This window comes from Erithacus rubecula, assembly GCF_903797595.1.
Source record: "Erithacus rubecula genome assembly, chromosome: 1".
In the NCBI taxonomy this organism is placed as follows: Eukaryota; Metazoa; Chordata; class Aves; order Passeriformes; family Muscicapidae; genus Erithacus; species Erithacus rubecula.
Window position 1 is genome coordinate 70474630 of NC_136658.1, and position 19843 is coordinate 70494472.

General features: G+C 40.6%; 1 protein-coding gene across 1 annotated transcript in view; it reads right to left on the bottom strand.

Annotated features, from left to right (window-relative positions):
* Positions 1-19843, bottom strand: part of DHRS12 (dehydrogenase/reductase 12) — a 28467-nt gene that overhangs the window by 5493 nt on the left and 3131 nt on the right. The window contains exons 3-8 of the mRNA XM_079304171.1: positions 18447-18529; positions 12050-12142; positions 11181-11262; positions 1825-1886; positions 993-1097; positions 348-438 (exon numbers count right to left, since the gene is read on the bottom strand). Coding sequence (XP_079160297.1) covers positions 348-438; positions 993-1097; positions 1825-1886; positions 11181-11262; positions 12050-12142; positions 18447-18529 — 516 coding nt within the window. The remainder of the gene's footprint in view (positions 1-347; positions 439-992; positions 1098-1824; positions 1887-11180; positions 11263-12049; positions 12143-18446; positions 18530-19843) is intronic.

Below are 19843 nucleotides of genomic sequence, written 5' to 3' on the forward strand. Positions count from 1 at the left end.
GTGTCTGCTATACTGGTACTTACAGAGGCAGAAGCTCCATCTGTGTGTTAAACAGCTCCACTACAAATGTAACTTAAAGGTCACCTTAAAGAACTGTGTCTCTGCTGTGCATTTGTGCAGGGCTGGAAGTATTCACTGCCCATTATTATTCTCTAGATATACACAGCTAGCAGACAGTGTGCAGAATAGAGCCACCAAGGGGATATAAAACCACTTCAAGCACTAGTCTGGAGAAAAGAAATTACTGCACCTGTTGGAAAAAATATACTGGGAAGTTTCATTTCTCTTTGCTTTTAGACTAATCCTGAAAAGAAAAAAATATTGTCAGAGTGTGAAGCAGATGTTACCTGGAGTGTCTGCCCAGCCAGGGTGCATCACGGAGAAATGGATGTTTCTGTGAGCCTTTGCCCACTGCTCTGTCAGGACAACTTGCTGTCTCTAGGATAGAGCAGTAAGAGCCACACTAGCACCAAGTTCAACAGCCTGTCCACCAAATTAGTTCCCAGGGAAATAAACTACATCAAATGTGCCATAAATACCAGAACATTTCTGTACAGCAGAAATATTCCCTTGCTTGTCCTGACTGGATTTATTGGATAATTTCACAAGAGACTTCCACAGTCATTGCCATCCATACCCTGGCCACAAATTTACTTTGAAAGCAGCTGCACTGCTTTTATTGACCATGTCTACTCGCTGCAGACTGTGGGCAAGAACTAAGCAGGCAGACAGGGTTCATCAGCTAAAAACAGTGTTCCCCTTTGGGACTTCTCTCATACCAAATGAAAGTCTAGCCATGCTCTCCTCCATGCAAGATGTATGCACTCCTAAGGGCATGCCATCATACTCCTGAAGATTATTGCCTGTGCATCTGCATATGAATTGGATGCAATGGGAAAGCAACAGTGACCAACAGGCTTTTTGCAAAGCAGATGGTATGAGCTACCTAGCAAAGAAGGGCTGGGGTTTGTTTGCAATCCCATGGACTGTACCTTGTTCTGTGCATACACCATAGTTCCATCAAATGGCCCACTTCCCGACTGCAAGTCTGATACGTTTAATTTTTGAACTAGCATGCCCCCAGAAGAGACAGTTATCTGTAATTAAATGAATGAAAAACAGATGAATGAAAAACGAATGAGAAGCAAAACCAGAAACTCTCCACAGATGCACTCATGCATGCCATGTAGTCTTCAGGCCACAGCTGGAAGTCCCAATGGAGCAGGATTCCTCTGCATACCCTTTGCATTATGCTCATGAGTAGAGCATACCTGGAGATGAGGTGGAAGATACAGAAGTTTTTTAAGAAGTGATTTTCATTCAAAATGATGTTGATTAATTTCAGGAATTCTGTGCTTCTTCCTTTTGAAAAGTAATGGGGAGAAAGAAAGTAGCAGAATAGCACTATCAATAGTTTGTATGTTTAGCATTTACTGAAGCTAATCAGAAACCATACAAAAATTGGGAAATTTCATTTTTAAAAATGTACCTGCTGTCTTATTTTACACCAAGATCTGAAAAATTCTTTTAAGCCTATATTCCTCTTGTACATATTTTGCACTCTTCTGCAGGAGCTAACTTGCCCTAGGGAATCTAAGAGGGTAATTCCCAAATGAAGTGTTTTACTCTGATTTCCAATGAAGGGTTGAGAGCAGCAGGCAGGAGCTTTGCCTTAGAGGAGGAGGCTGTTGTTAGCAAAATCCAAGAGGATTTTAGAGATCCTTACAGTATTATAAGTAATCCCAACACAGTCAGGGAACTGCTGTCACAAGCCAGAAGGTAAAAATAGTAAAACACCCTTTTTAAACAGCATCACAGACTCACCACTCTGGCATCAGCTGCTTTTTCCAGGAGGGGCACCAGGGCAGTTGTCATGATGTATGTACCTAGAAGACAGACAGGCACCAACATTAACTTTTCCTTTTAAAAAAAGCTTTCTTCTCTCTCCACCATCCTTAATAACCCAAAACCCAAACCTTTATCTCTGAAATCTGGTCTGAATCTGACAATGAGTTTTTGTTGCTGCTTCATCTGCAGTGTGCCAACTCAACCTGTAGTGGTTCACATTGCCATATACTTAGGAAAAGGCATATATTATTTTAAGATTTTCATGTTTGTTTTACTTATAGAGAAAACAGCTCGCTCACTACATTCGTCCATGAGGATCTGAAGGCAAAATGGCTCAGGTATGGAATTCCTGAGTGGGGGAAGGTGATGCCAGTGAAGAAATGGGGAATGCATTTCCCCTGCAAGTCTGGCATATACACACAGATCTGAGCTGGGTCACAGCTTCATACTTAAAAGTTCTTCGAGCACTGTGTATGCACTTAAGACTTGTCCATTTTTCCCTTCTTGCTATGAAATTACTCAGAGTGACACTTTGTCTTGCACACAAAACCCACCCCTTAAATCCCTAGCATGACCATTAGAGAAAATAAGAAATCCTTGGGGAAAAAAATATTAATGTTGCCTGCTCAAGGCTGAGCTAAGATTACTTAAAGAAACTTAATTGTGTCCTTCCCTGCTTTAATCATGTTCTTTAGCAAGGATTTTTACACACCACACAAATACATTCCATTACCATGACCAGCAAAGTTTGTTATTGCAAACACTGTTTAACTGTGTGTATTTGATTCAGACACACAGACACGCCTAGTGATGTTCCATGCAACTGAGTGCAACACAGAGATTTGTATCTTTTCAGAGATTTCTTTTTTCTGTTTAAAATCTATTTTTAAGAAATTCCATTTAATTCAAAATTAATCTAGCCCCATTTAGTCTAGTGTTTCTGCATCTACTTCCCTCTCATGTCTTTACAAATGGCTCTAGTTCAACAATTCTATCAGTGCTAAACACATTTCTTTCCTTGAGCTACCAAGGCCATGTTTTTCACTAGGCAAGAAGACTTCAGTATGTCTTTATAACCTCTCTTCCACACAGGCAATGAGATCACCCAGTTAAAATACAGCATGTTTATAAATATGGTACCAACATCAAACATGTTACATGCTTGGTGAACAAATTGTTCAGTTCCTCTGGCAGACACAGCAGCCTTCACTTTCTCCATATAATCAGAGGGATATCCACACACACACAATATATTTAAAACCCTGGCAGATCAAACAAAGCAAAGGCACTGCAGATAAGTGAATGCAGCCTGCCTTCAGCAGAAGATGTGAGCCAAGGCATTGCCAGCGAATAACGAGAGCCCGGTCGCGTCCCCGGGAGCGGCGGGAGACCGAGCGATGACATCACCGCTACAAGAACTCCCGCTGGCTGCCAGGGGAGGCTCCCGCCATGAGGGGGAAAAATTAAAATTCACTTCAGTACAAGCTAAAAGCCTGGTTTTAATGTTGTTTGGCTGTGGATCCTTCAAAAAAAAAAAAAAAATCATGTTTTGGTTAAATAAGCTGCATCTCCTAAAGGCAGAGATGCAATGCACCAGCTCTGACGATGCTCCATTTTACTGTCCTCCAGATTAATTTACACTTTTAAGGGGCTTCATGTTGACTTATTAATTCTAAAGAGCTGCAAAGATGAATGTACTAATGTTGCCTCATTAACAACCGAGTTTTGTTTTGTTTTCCAGCCAAATAAGAGAAATGTTCAATGCCAAAAATCCTGCGTAGAGCAACTGCAGCTTGTCAGAAGTTTATGTGCTTATTTAGAACCACAAACTAACTGCAAAGCCCACATCTCCTCTATTCCTCAAGTTTATTAAGAATTCAGTAAATTCCACAAAGCCAGAACATCCCATCTTTTTGCCCCACAAACCACTTGCTCATTTGCTTCTAGACAGAGCACAAACAGCAGTTTTGATTACAGCTTCCTATAGGAAGCAGCAGTATCTGAAGACACACACAGACACAATGCATCAGGCATTAAGGCTGCAGCATTTAATTTCTCCCACTGCTAAATATTTCACCAACTACTGTCCCCATTTTAAGTGTTTGAACACACTCCTCATTCCTTTGACAAAAATACTTGGTTATTATACATTCTTATTTTCCTGAGCTGGTCTGTCAGGCAAAACAGCCTGGGAAAGAAATTTAGAAGGTAATAGTAGAACAGATATACTTTCTTAACCATGTTTATTGCTGGTTAGAATACACCACAATCCCCTGGGAGCTCCTCATTTTTATCAGTGCAAAAGCTGGCAGTTTGATGGTGACATTCAAACAGCTTGGGAGAATGCTCAGTATGGTCACTGCAGGGCTTGGCTCAGCCATGCACCTCACGGCAGGTACTTTGTCCAGCACAGCTGCATCACAGCAGGCACTAGCACAGAAATTGATTTCTGAATCAAAAGGCAAACAGCAAGTGAAGGCATTGCCTGCCACCATCCTTATGGAAAAAAAAAAAAAAAAGGTAGGAAATTTTTCCTGTTGAAAAAAAACTTTGTGAAGAAAACCAAGACTGATTCAGTAGAAGAAACTACATTAATCTCTGCCCCTACATAAGGAAATCAAGGCAACATCCAAACTCTATGTCCTTTTGTCAATATTTGATTATTAATACCAATATACTGGGTATCAGCCTTTCAAAAGTGGGCACTTGAGCATTCTAACACATTTACTTGATGCAAAAAAAAATTTGTCTGTTAAAGGAGAAACTTCTTCCCATAGAGCATAGTTTATAAAGGTAAAACATATCAAATGTGGTTAATGCTTATTCATCACTGTGTTCAAACTGTACAGATTGAGTTGTTCTGGGTTTTTTTAATGGTTTAACACAGAAGTACATGAAAGGAAAGGCAGCATCCAACAGTGCTGTGCCTTGCACTGAAAGCAGTAATTATTGTGTGCTGAACATACAGCTACTAATACCTGCATTTAGGACTGTGTGACAGGGGCCAGATTTGTGCATCACCATTTCCTGTCACTGGAAGGTACATTGTCCACATGGTCTGAAAGCTTGTCACTCCCTGGTGTAACAGGGGTAAAAAAAACAGTGAAATAAATGGTTTACAACGTTTCCCTTTGATGAGAAGTATTTGCTGTGACACAAAGAAGTCCAGCAAGATGAATTTGGGAGTTTGCTCAGAAGCAGCAGGAATACAGAAGAAGGTGAGCCCAGTCTATCACACCCATATAAAGGATTTCATCTTGCCCTCACTGAGCTCTGCCAAGGTGAAGAGTTGACTTGCAAAACCTTCTGGACAAGCTACAGCCCTGTTCTGTGTAATGAGGTTTGACACAGTACTTGCTGGCCATGTTTTCTCTAGTTAAAAAGGCTCCTGGGATAGATGTACAATTTATTTTAAATACAAACAGTCTCTTAACATTAACTTTTTTTTAAAAAACTTCTGTAGGCTTTATGCTTTGAAGCTGATCTCCCATAATAGGAAATTACACACCATAAACCAACTTTATCATATGGTAGACAGGGTGGGTTGCCAATCTATGCACTAAACATGGTCATTCCAGTAAAAGTAATGAACGTGGCATTTATTGAGAACATACTTTGCTCGGGCACATTAATATTTAAGTTTCATGTTAGCTTGAAAAATATAAAAAGAAAACCCACAAAAAATATTGAATCACCATGCATTCCCTTGTGGCCTGTCTTGTAATTGCTTCACCTGCTCTAAGATCTTCTCAATTTAGTTGAGTAATCTGATATTGTGCTCTAACTAACAACTCAAATTTATTACTCCATACAGTGAACCCCTCTGTCAACCTGGATAAGCACTAATTCAGTGGTTTCACAATTACAGAGTGAAATAGTAATGATGCATGCATAGAAAATGAGGCATTGTTATGGAGATAAACATTTGATTCATACAGTAAGTTGTTCAGAAAAAAAAAAATTTACAAAACCTACAAAAATCATCCTGACTGCCCCATAAACTCCTAAATAAAGTTATGTTACCTTTCCCATGACATTATGCAGAAGCTGAGGGGGTTCATGTATGCAAGTAGCTCTGCATGTTCTTGCAACAGTTATTCTACTGTGAGTCTCACCACATGAACAAAATGAAAGCTATCCTAGTGCACAGGACAGCAGTCTCCAGTGTATTAGGCACTGGTGTTTCTCACAGAAAACTGCAAGTCTGGCTGTACTAAAACATGAAAGTAATCAAAACACAGGATAACCCTAGCAGAAAATATAAACTAACACAGTGTACACAGATTTCCAAACTGCTGGTGGTGTAGATCAGTCTGCCAGAACTGGAAGATTCCTTAGGATTCATATATTTCAGGTTGAAAATTAACAGGATATCACATAAAATAAAAGTACACAAACACATACTCTGATTTGCTTTAAGATTTAATGTGACCTTAAAATCTGCACTTTATAAATCAAATATGAAGGAAATTATGGTATCAGCAGAAGTAATATTGTAAACCTACTACCTGCTTATAACATCAAATTAATTGATGATACAATTACTGTGAACTCAAGTGTCTTGGTGGATTCTAGAAAGCTTTTTTGCTTGACATTCTATTTGGCAATTAGTGGCACACTGCTGATGAGGTTTTTGCCCTGCTAACATTCGGATAAGGACAGGTAGCCAGGACAATACTCAGTGAAGGTTTTCAGCTGTCTGAGCTTTGCAGTATTATTAGGAGCAGTGTTATTTCAATTGTGAAAAAGTGGGAGGAAAAAAACCTAAACAAACAAATAAATAAAAAAAACACCACCAAAAAACTACTATTGTACAGATTTCAATGGCTTATTCATCTAGTAGAAATCAGTTAAACTGGCTCACTTTTCTTGAGTCCAAGTAAAAATAAACCACAGAAACAAATGAAACAAAACCACCCAACAAACAAAGTGACATTCTTCATTGGCCTGATTATCTTTTCAAACTCGCAGTTCATGCAGTTCCAGTAAGAGACATCTCTGAGTCTCTTTTCCTGAGTAAGAAATCAGAAGTGAAGATTTTAGTGTGCTGCCTCTGAGGGCAATTCCACTGCACTAGAAATAACTGAGAGTGTATGGGGAAAGTTAATGAACATGAAACACAAAGGTTTACAATTCCCTCAAATGACAAAGCTCATCTCAATAAGGGTCCCTCTGTCTCCTGGGAACCAGGCTTCAGTACAGTTACTGCATGTGCAATTATATTCAGCATTATCCTTTCACATACCACCTCTGATCTGTAAGTCTCAAAGCTCCTTAGAAAGAAAATTGGAACCACAGCCTCCTTGTCACAGATGAGGTTGTCTTGCCAAAGATCAGGCATTGAACTTATGTCAAACTGACAGCTGATGAAGTTGTTTGACTTCCAAGTAATTCAAAACACCAGGCTGCACTGTCTTCTGTGAAACATCAGTTAGATAAAGTTCATGTGTAAGGAGGAGACTGACAAACATCCACTCAGGTTAGGCAGTTTGCCACAGCTGGGGTATATTGTTACTATGACAAATAAACTCTTCCTGCACAAAGTGGAAGTGTATGTCTATATATTATTAAAACATGAGAGCACATTAGATTGAGGAAAGATGCATACTGGGAGCATCATTTATCTCTCTGTGTTTTAGCATCCCCTTGGCTGTTAAGGAGCAATAAAAAAGTAACATATATGCCATTTTTTTATGTCAAGCAGCAAGATATATTGAGTAAAAGCAAAGTGAGGCAGGCAATAAAATAGAGGAAAGGATTGTTTCAGTTAAATGTCAGTGCTTCAATAAGAATGTGCTGATTTTGCCTTCACTTGCTTATCAATGCTGAAGCTTTTTTCCAAAATGACTTAACACCATCAGCTTTGCTGGTGGGTTATACTAAAACAAGTAAAATAAAATTACATTTTAAAAAAGTTTTGACTCAGAAGTCTGCAAGACTCATCAGAAGAAATGATTGCTTGTTGCTGCCCAGCTCCTGGGTACAACCCTGAGCACATGGTCAGCCCACAAGAAGAAATATAAAGGCAGTATCACGCAAACTGGAGGACAGAGAAAAAAAAAGTCTGTCCATAAGGATTGGCAGGTAGGCAGGAAATCTGCTCACATTACCCCAAGCAAGTCACTCAATTGGTTTATTTGAAAGTATGTTTCAATCATCAAAGTGCTATTCCAGACTCATGCCTGGCCAGTGCTCCCCCATTACAGTCTAAGTGTTCCCTTCTGCTCTCTACATTCACTGTGCTCCAGCAATCAGACAACAATTCTTGAGCATCTAGCGGGGCAAGGTGTTTCTTCTGACAGCAACAACAGAACCATAATGAGCACTCGTGCCTCAGACTCATTTTAAGGGTGCTACAGGCACCAGCACAGCTGCCACCACCTGCTCAAAGCACTTTACAGTTTGAACTTGAGTACTAAACAAACCACACAAAGCCTTAACTATCAACCTGCATTTTACATTTTCCTGAACTTCATCCACCTGCATATTCTGACAGCACCAGGGAGGACGATGCACCTCTTGCTTCAGTTGCCATCCTCTGAATTAGCAAGTCAGCTGGGTTTTACATTAAGGGAACTTTACTTTCTATTCTAACTGCTGTTATTTTTGTGCATATTCATACAAGAGGACTTATGCAGTCATTTTTGTCCATGTATGTCCAAGAAAAGATCAGGATATAAAGTATGATTCACAAGTCAGATCATCAATTAGAACTGAACACTGACATCCATTATGCTCAAAAAATGGACTAACAGATCAGTCAAGAGGAACATTCCTAGACTAGATTTAAAAGCTCCACAGCATTTCAGACACATAAATGAGCAACTTTACAGTTTATAGAAATGTTAATCAGACATCAGATACAGAATTCAAAAACTGTGTGATGCATTTAAAGCATGTTATATTTCAGTCTTGCATTTTTAGATAGTTACAACCTACACACTCCTTTACTAGACCAGAGATCCAGGGTAGGAAAAAAAAGTGAAAGAAACATGGAAGGAACACCCTACACGTAAAGACCTGCAAAAGATATTGATATTATTCTATCTTTTTAGTCAAGTGAGGGGCATCTGCACATTTTCCAAACAAGGGTTTTGAGCCCATGTCACCCTTCAGGCTTTAGTATAACTGGAGCAGAGGGGGGAATTTAGTTTGTTCTTTCAGACCACATTTGAGTTTACAGCCAACCAATATACCAACCATATCTAATTTACCCAGGTTTTTCTCTGGGAACCTATAACCACAGATAGTTACTGAAACAGAAGTAACTTCTCCCAACTAAAACACACCAAAAGGCACCTAGTACTTAGATAAATAACACAGTATTTACTCTGACAGGTGTTTCTCCACACAGCTTTCTCCTACTGTGACACTATGTTTTATTACCCTATCCCTGACTTTCAAGAAAAAAACTGTGGTTTGTAGCCTTGGTCCTTCAGGTGTGTCTGGCCTGCAAGCACAGAAGCTTCTTGTTGCACTGTCAGCTTCTTCCAGCTCAACCAAGTCCCACTCTTTTCTAAAAGACCCAAAATTCAATTCTCATTTTTGTCTAGAGAGAAGCAATCTAAGCAAACAACCCAGTCCTTGTCTGAACTCTGAATTTGGACAAGAGAGGATGATTTACCTCCTTGAACTTCTTATACAATTATGCAGCAAGCGATATCCGAATGAATAAAGGAGATCTATAAATAACATCCACAAAAGATAATACAGGCATTTTCCTACTTGCTACAACCATAATTCAGCTTCCTCTGTGCAGCTGTATACCTCTAGTAAGGCTGATTTATAGCTGGAAAAGCAGAATTTGCTGGTTCTACTTGTGCAATAAAATATAATTCAAGTGATGCACTAGTACGGTTCCTCAGCACTTAATATCCTTAATGTATGAACTAAACCAAAACATGCCTTTGCATTCAGACTGGTTTGTTTGTTTCACTTTGCTTCTCTCTGGAAGAACTGAACCTTTACACATTGCTGGGATTTTGTCTGAAAGACCACAAGAGGATAAAAACTAATTTAAGGTGAATAGATCCCTCAAGGTAGAAGTTATTGTACTTGTGCAGCCAAGAGAAATTTGACGGCCAAATAAAACTCTTTTTGAATTTTTTGACCATAAGAAACAGAAGAATGGTAGCAGAAGATTAGTCTGAAGCAACTTAATCTGTGCCTTTATACTTGATTTAATTGTCAGTTTAATGTATTCAGACTTGCAGAAAAAATGAGCTGTATGCACAATAACAGTGAAGCACAAGATTTTTACTAAAGATTTATACTAAAATGTTGGTTTTTAAACATAAATAGAATTTAAGGAACCAACACAGGAAAAGACTAAGAATAAAAACCAACTGTGATTTCCAGCTTATACTAGTTCTATGAATTCTTATCTTTATAGACTAGGTTTTTCCCTTCCTCACTCCAGATACTGATGAACAGGAGGAAAACAGAAACAAAGCGCCACAGTTCTTCCTTAATGTGTCACTTTTGAATATATTAAAGACAGTCTCTTGAGAAATCCACCTACCCTGCACAGAGGCAAGGGGGGAAGAGCGTCAGGACTATTGGGTTGATGCAATCACCATGTGTCTTTGCAAGAGGTGCAGCTTTCAGCCTTACAGATATCAGCAGTATCAGACAGTTCTTCTCTCTGCTGGCTGGCAGTTTGCTCACCTGTTTTCCACTGCTTGTGTGGGGAAACCTTTCACTTAGCTCACTATTTTCCTTGCCCTTCCAAATCTCCACTTCCCCTTTTGACTTGCTTCCCATCATTTGGGCCTCTTACAGCACTGCCACACAATGCCTTTTCATGTGGAGTGCCCAGGACTTGCCCATTGCTGCTCAATCCCTTTACTAGAGATTGCATCTGTTTGAGAGCATCCAGGGCACCACGTACAGCACAGGCTTCCTCCACAGCACCTCTGTCACACAGAACAGGGCTGTGCAAGCCCACTCAAACATCTGAATGTCTCTTTGAACACCTGAACATGCTCCAAGCTCCATCCAAACCCCAGAAACACAATTATTACAAAGAGCATCATTAGCAGCAATGCTTGGAACAAAGTTCCCAAGCAAATTTCAGAATCAACCTGCAATTTTCCACTTCTGCTGTGATAAATAAAGATGCTGACATCAGAACAACTGAAAAATGGAGAAATTTTAAAATGACACTCCAAACAAGCTGTAATATTTCTTCTTTTCCTTCCAGGCTCGTTCCCTGGCATGGCAGTGCTATGATCCTTCTTTATGCAATAATACATACCTTACAAACTCAGCTATAAAAACACACTTCTGTGAGCAAAGTAAGTATGTTCCAGAATTAAACCTGCAATACTCACCCAAAGTGTTTGTTGCAAAGTTTTTTTCAAGTCCATCTTCAGTTAACTCTCTGTTATTCACCATACATCCTGCATTGTTGATCTGTAAAACAACTCCTTTAAACAAAAACAACCTACACAAATATTTACAAGGAAATCCACACATATGAGCAGTTCATGTTAATTTGCTGTTTTCTGACACTGCAAAACAAGGATACACACTATAGCTTTTATTTGTTCAGTAACACATGGTTGCAAGCTGTGTGCAGCTAGCATCATCTCTGACACATTTCTTTCATTGCCTCACTTTGTAGAAAGAGCTCAGACTTTTCTTTCCCATATCAAAAAAAGATCCCCTACACACTTCATGCATGTTCACTGCCACCCCTCAAAAGTTATTTCCCCATTTTTATCAGATGTTCCTCATCCAGTAAGCACCAAAGAGCTGCTCTGGGTGCCTCAGCTGTAGTACAGCCCCTAAGAAAATTTTCACTGCTAAATAAAGGGGGAACTGCACTGAGCCCCTTGCTAATCATGATGATTAACTGTTTCCTCTCCCCCATGCTCTGTTTTAGTCTTTGGACTTTTTGCAAAAAATTTAATCTTTCAGAAGGTCTAGTTTTAAGAGGGTCAATGTTATTAGCAATGAAAATCCAAGAGAAGCTGTATGATGTCTTCAAAAATGCAGCTTTTAAAATTAACTGCTTTTCTCCTTTTTTTGTAGCACATCTGTATTAACTGAGAAGGGACAAGAGCAAGCATATGATGGAGACACCTGACATTTAGAGAAAATGAAGGAGAGAATTGTGGGCAAACTGTCAAATCTACATGACCTGTCAGACAAATAAATTCCCAAGACTTACACACATGATTAAAGTACATGAACTTACCAACACATTTAATTTATGTTCATTTCGGAATTTTTCAGCAAACTTCCATATTTCCTTGGGATTAGATAGATCCACAATATGCAAGAAGATATTCTAAAGGAAAAGAAACTAAGTCACAATCAACAGGGAAAGTGAATAGAAAGCCTGTTGAGGACTGTCTAGGTGAAAAGGTATTTAAGCAATGTGAAAAAAATAGTCTACAGAACACAAGTAATACAGGTTAACATGCACAAATATAAAATTTAACTCTAGTCCTTAAAAATGTTTAGTCATAGATTCAGCTGCTTCTGAGACAGATTTTTAATGCCAAAGTTATTAAGAGAGTCTCACTTAGAAAAATATATGTGACAGACAGGCGTAGCAAAGAACTAGAAAAGTATTGCAAAGCTTGCAAAATTTCACTTTAAACAATTTAGCAGCTTTCTCCTTGGCTGAACTTTCCAAAAAAATGTACAAGGTCACAGTATTAGAGAACAATCTGGGTTGGAAGAGACCTCTGGAGGCTGCTTGGCAAACATGGAGATTCATAATCTCCCTGAGTCCCCTGCTCTAAGCCTCCAGCATTTGGTCACCCTCATGGTACAAACATTTTTCCTACTGTCTTCTCAGAATTTTGTCCCTGTTCCAATCTGTGTCAGCTGCCTCTTCTCTTCCCACTGCAGACCCCCAAGAGAAGCATGGTACTGCCTTCCCTACACACTCCCATCACATCTCAGCCTTCTCAACACTCAGCAAAATCAGCCTTCTCAGAGTCACTTCTTACATCACATGTCCCATCTCCCATCTCCCATCTCCCATCTCCCTAGTCACCCTCTGCTGGACTCACTCCAGGACACTGATGATTTCCTCATGCTGGGGAGTCCAAAGCCAGGCACAGGACTCCTGCTGTGGTTTCACAAAGACTTAATAGAGAGGAAGATGCACTTCCCTCAACCTGCTGGTTAGACTCATGTTCATACAGCCTGGGGTATGGTTGGCCTCCCTTGCCCCAGGACACTGCTCACAGAGGGACAACTTGACTCCCAGGTCCCTTTCTGCCATCTGATTTCCATCCAGCTAGGCAAAGACTGCACTTCATTCTGTCACCTGTGCTTTTAAAAAGATGTCATCATGTTTTGCCCCTGTATTGACTCATAGGGGATGCCACTGAAAATCATTAAAAGATCAGCTCTGTTCTGCTGATTGTTACTTTCGAAGCCACATCTTCTGGACAGTTTTCCACCACCTTTTCATCCACTAGTTCAAACCACCACATCTCTCCAAACTGGTGACAAGGATATCATGGCAAACCATATAAAAGGCCATGTAAAAGTTAAGGAGAGCATTGCCCCTCTTCTCCACAGGTAGAGCCATCACACCAAAGGGAGAGAATCAGAAGAATAAAGACAGAGAACTTGCAGGTTGAGAAAAAGACAGATTAATAGGGAAAGCAAAAGTCACACACAAAAGCAAAAAAAAAAAAAAAACCCAAGCCTATAAGCATATCACTCTGAGAACACCCAAACCTATCTTATCTCAGAAACTAATCAGGGTTAGGCCTGGTTAGTACTTAGATGGGAAACTGCCTGGGAATACCAGGTGCTTTAGGCTTTTTACAAGGAATTAACTGACTGCCTCCCATGGGCAGGCAGGTGTTCAGCCATCTCCAGGAGAGCAAGGCTCCATCACACATAATAGTTATGTAGGAAGCCACCACCCCAAACATCTTCCCATTCCTTTTTCTTTCCCTCAGCTTCACACACTGAGCATGATGTTATATGGTCATATGGAAATATCCTTTTGATCAGTTAGTCAACCTGTCCTGGCTGTGTCTCCTCACAACCTCCCACGCAGCCCCAAATTCTTCTCCAGAGTGTTGTACAAAACGTAGAAAAGGCCTTGGCTCCATGCAAGCCCTGTTTAGCAATTGCAAAAGCTGCTCTGTATTATCAACCCCATGTCCAGAATAAATTCCAAACACAGCCCCACACCAGTCACTGTGAAGGAAATTAACTCTACTCCTCCAAAATCAATACAACAAACAAGGGTATACATCCACTCCAGCACTCTAGTCATACCAACTACTTCTGTCTAATCCCAGTGAGATCACAGCTCTGCAGTCATGCATGCATTCCTGTTTTTCCTATTCTATGTGTGCTCATGAACATCTGAAATGAGCTCCCAGACAGGTTGCTTTCTCATGAAAACTGTGAGAGCCTCCTCCATTTTGCTGTCCCATAGACACATACTCACTGCTCCCATGACTCTACTACTCTTCTGGTTTTGGTCACTACAGACCAATGAAACCACTTTAAAGCCTCCTCACTAGGCTTAGCAAACCTGTTGGCAAAGACACTCTTACTCCAATTTGTCATTGCTGCTCAGCAAAGGTCATTTAACAGAGAAGGTCCAAGAGCATATAAGCTCCTACTCAAGCCCTTCCCTTTCACTGATGGGTGTGGGAGACCACTGCTAGGTGGTCTCCCATGCCCTTTACTCTTGATGAACTCCAGGTCACCCCTCACAATGTCATGGGTGCCCTTGTGGTTGGGCAACAAGAGGTATTAGGCCAAGGTCCAGATGAGCCTCAGCAGACTCTCTGCAATACCTTACATGTGAGTCCCCAGCAAGTGAAAAACCTCTCAAGTCATCAAGCCAAGACTGCAGACGGGTGCCTCCAACCCCCACAGGAAGGAGCCTTCAGCCATCATCACCCACGACTTACTCCCACTGTCAACTACTGTTCAGGATCATCTGTCTCCAACACTCCCCTGACAGAGCTTGCTCCTCCTCATCTGTTACCATGGCACTATACCTATCCTACAAATGCACATCTGCAGGCAGAGAAGGAGCTGCCTTCTGTTGCTAGCATTCACAAGCTCCCATTCCTCCCCATCTTAGAAGTCTCTATCTGCCACTTACTCAAGTGCATCTTCCAGCTGTCCCTCCTTCCATGCAGCGTGCTCTTCTACTTTCTGTAGGGACCCTGCCAATCTCCTGTTTCTATTCCCTATGGTTCTGCTGCCTGCTCATCTCCTGCTGTCACATCCTGACATCCTGTGCATCCTGAGCACAGCAGCACCCAGCAGATGAAGCCACCATCATGTGCTGCCCCAGGTTCAGGGCAAAGTACCTGCAATCCAACATCTGCCACATTATCCCTCTGGAGCTCTGTCTGGAGTAGTGTCCCATGTGCCAACACAATTGCTCCAGCCAGGGTGCTAAAACATGCTTTCAGGAGCATCACTGCACCCACTCCAGCTGTCTCAGAGTGCTGGGTGCTTTTTCCATCCCCTTGCACACTAACTGCTAAACCCTCGTCAGTCACTCCATGTCACAACACTCTTGCAGTGTTTTGCAATACTGTGGCCAGCAATGTGGATGCAATAGAAGGAGGGGGAAAAAAAAAAAAAGCTTGACATGTAGCAAAGTTATCATTTCTAAACCACTAAAGTCAGAAATAATTCCTCCCTTCAAAACATCAAAAGCTTTTTGCTGTTAGCTACAGACAGTTCTTTTGCTTTTTGCAGATTTGTGTTTTTACACAGTACAAGCACAGTGGCATTTACCAGCACACAAAGGCATGTCAACTCCTACTCTTCTCTCAGATAGCACTTACTCTCAAAGACACACCACAGATAGTCTCATGATGTATGCCATGAAAAGGCAGTTTTAAAATAATTATGCAGAGGATGTGTTCTCTTGCAAAACAACAAATAATCATTAAAGGGCCTCCTCTCTTTCCAAGTTGTTTCTTTGAATAGTCATTATACAAGCAAATGAGAAAAGTGAAGAAGCTGAAGAAATAATATTGCATTATTCCCTGCCTGCAATTCTGCTTCCCTGTAGATAAAAAGCACATGACTTTCTTTCTAGTAATTTGATTTCAGCTCCTTAGTTGAGTTTGGGTCAGAATTTTCTCATTGTAATAATGTGCTCTAGGATGATCCTGCTTGATCAAGGAGATTGGACCAGATGACCCACTGTGGTCCCTTCCAACCATATCCATTTTGAGAATCATTTCTGACCAAAACTTTGACACTGCTCTACCAGTTCAAGATGGATTCCTCTTTAAAACTTTCTACTTTTAAAACTAATATCATTATCTACTGGTACAGAAGAGTTAAAGTTTTTTTGGCAGATGATAAGCATTACATGGGATTTCAGAGATTGAAAAAGATTTAAACCAACATTTATCTGCCGAAGACTGTCACATTGACTCAGGAAAGGAATATTCAGGCCTGTTCCCTATAAAAGTCTTCAGTACAGCAGAGTCATTTTCAAAGCAAACCTTATCTCTGTGACTTGATCTATTGTAACAGATTAGGAGAAGTTTCCAGTACCCAGATCTAGGGGCAGGTGACTGCCAAATAACTCCCACAGTAAATGCTGGAGTGCAGTGCCGAAATGAAGATGGAAAAAATCTTTGGTGTATACTGAAACAGGATCTCCATCCAAATTATCAGGATGAGCAAGTTCAGTCTGGATACAGCTTGTCAAGTTGCAGATAAAGCATTTTATTATCTCTCTGGATTGCTTCTGAATGAGCACTCATAAAGAAGGATGTTCTTGTAGACTCCTTAAAATGCTCTTCCCAGTACAGTCACATGTCCCACAGAGCCTCTTGTACAGGTCATCTAACACTTCACTAAGAGCTGCTCTCTGCACAAGTGCCCTGTCCCCAGGGTCACAAACAAGTTCTGCAGTACTCTTGCACTCTCTCATGACTACAGAAGTTACAGGTCTGCAGCCTACCAAAAAGTGGAATGCAGCAATTATGTTGTCTTTAGAGGAAGAATATTATCTGTCTCAAGTTTTTTTCACCAGGTGCCAGAAAACAGAACATGAAGGAACTTTCAGAGGTCAAACTCGCCTCTCCTCCCAGGCAGCCTGACTGCAGTTAGAGAAGGAGGTAACACAGATAATCACCAGCCTTACTATAGCCATGGGATTGCACAGCTGTAGATAGCTGGAAATTATTTATTTCTACATAAAGACTGATCTAATTCACTTCCATTAAAGAACTGAAGAGTAATGTTGGTTGTTTCACACTAGGGAGCTGAAATCAAAGAGCAGAAATTTAGTCGACATCTCTAACCATAAAAAAGTCTTCAGAATTTTTGATCCACCTTAGAATCTATTACTGGATTCAAAAAACTGTGTACAAGAGACAAGTCATTATTTAAAATGAAGACAGGTCTCCATCCAAATGCTGTGGGGTAACCCTGGTAAGTAGTTCAGCCCCATACAACCCTACTTACTCACTCCATTCCCAGTGGTAATGGGGAGACAATCACAAAGACAAAACAGGTGAAACTTGTAGGATGAGATAAAGACAATAAGTGAAGCAGAACTGCGTGTGCAAACAAAGTAAAACTAGGAATTCACTATTTTCCATTGTCAGGCATCTAGCAATCCCCAGGAAAGCAGGACTTCATCCCATGCAACAGTGATTTGCAAAGCCAAATACCATATCTGTGAATCCTCCTTTTGCCTCCCAGCTTTTACTGCTGAGCAAGATGTCATATGGTCTGGGGTGTCCCTTTGGTCAGCTGGAGTCAGCTGTCCCAGTGTGTCCCCTCCCCTCTTCTTGTGTACCCCAGCCTGCTCACTTGGTGGGGAAGTGTGAGAATGAGAATAGGCTATGTTGCTGTGTCAGCACTGCTCAGCAATAACTAAAATGTGGGTTTTCAACACTGGCTTGGTCATAAATCCAAAGCATAGCACCAGTGGAACTGCTAGAAAGGAAATTAATTCTATCCCAGCCAAAATCAGGGCACCAAGATAGAAAGATAATGACTAGTGAACTTCTCCATAAGCACACTCTCCTGGACAATTAACAAAAGCAACAGTGACAGACACAGGGGTGTACTGCAGAATGAGATATACAGAAACAAAAAGAATGCGTAGCAGGGGGAAGGAAGAGGTATTGTAAAAAAAGGAGATGAAAAGGCATGTAGAGCACAGAATCAGGACCGCACACAGGACTTCACAGAGCAGGCAACCTCAGCAAATCAAGAGCCTGTTATTCAGACACATAAAACCTTCAGCTCCAATGCTGTGGACTCATAAATGCTGTTGCAAGAGTGTTGCAAAGCATTAACTTTTAAAAGCCTCAGCCATGTACTTAGGAATACTAAGTAGGACATCAAAAAGCAAATCAACAACAAACATTAAATAAAACAGCATGCTGCTGCTGATGTTACTAATCACAGAATACATCACCTAATGAAGTTTGGTGATTCAAATGTTTTGAAGTTAATCACTTCAATTATAAACTGCTAGATGTTTCCAGGTCAGTATGAAAATACTATTAAAAACATAACAGCAAGATATTGGAACAATATCTCAAGGCCTCTGGGGTCTTCAACACTAACAACCTATCTAAGAGTAAACAAAACATTAAAAAACAACTCACCTGGTTTCCCGTTTCTGTCACTATTTCCTCTTTGGCAACTTCAGCCCGTTCCTTATTTCTGCAAACCAGATGAACCGTGCCACCTGGTGGATTGCAACAAGAAAAGCATCTGATAATTAATTACTGCATTTGGGGGAGACATCAGCATTTTAATTAGGTGAGATACAGGATATAAGAAAAAAAAACACTGGAGTATTTCTGCTTGGCTCTGGTTCCTGTGAAGGCAGGCAGGGTCATCACACAAGGCTACACATATGACACTGAACTCTTGGTACTGTGCTCAAACCATTTCTGTCAAGTCTGTATATCCTGTTTAATGGGTGAAATACCAGAGCTAAATGGGAAACTGAAGCTAAGGCATCTGTATCATAGATGGTCTTTTTGATATACGTCTTAGGAAGTTCAGTAAAGGGCTTGAACAACACAAGTGACTAGAATTGAAAAGGAAACAAACTGACAGATATCAGACTTCTAAGCAGTGGGAGATATGAAAAGGACTGTGGCCTCATTTGCAGCTTGGAAGGCTCAGGTCATCTGAATCACTTTTCAACAGAAAAACAATTTTCAGTGGTTTTCTTCTCAATAGACCAGGCTGTCTCAAGAGGATGCATAATTTGCATCCTTGTGGGTATCATGCAGTGAGACCCAGCAAGGACTGGTTTGATCTACTGCTGCCAACAGCCTGGCTTCAAGTGAGATGCTGGACAAGGTGACCTCTAGAGGCCTCTTCCAACCAATTTTTCCATGAAAGGAAGACACAAGGCAAGGCTCTTCTCAGAGACTTGGATACTTAACACAACCTCATCACTTAGCCATATTAAAGAAAGCCTTCAAACACAAACTAAAGTACAGGTAGGTAACTTTTTTTTTTTTTTTTTAATTCATATTCCCTGATTATTACAAGTCGTGTTTATTTCAATCATAGGAATACCTACACTCCATACTTTTGCCTGGAACACTTTTTTAAAGGTGTTTTAGGGAATGCTAGCAATCCATCTCTAGAAAGCTCAAGGAATTAATCCCTGAAACATAATTAATTCATAATAGAAACAACTGTGTCAGGTCACACTTTCAGTGCCCAGAACCCAAATGCAAAACACCAAGTCTACCTTGGGACGATACAGCACAACCCAGTCTGGGGTCTGATAATGAAACCTTTTGTCTACAAGAGAGGTTTTTCCACAGAGCACCAGAACAGGGGGGAAGTTTAGGTGTGTATTAGTCACACAGTAGTGTATTGACCAATACACTAGGAAAGGAATTTAAATGTGTTTGTTTTCTTTGGTAAAGATTGAAACTATTTGAACTTAACACATGGTAACAGTCAGAGTAGATGGGAGAAGACTATATCAACCGGAAGTGCAGTTCACAAGACACAGAAGAAAGCCCAGATCCAA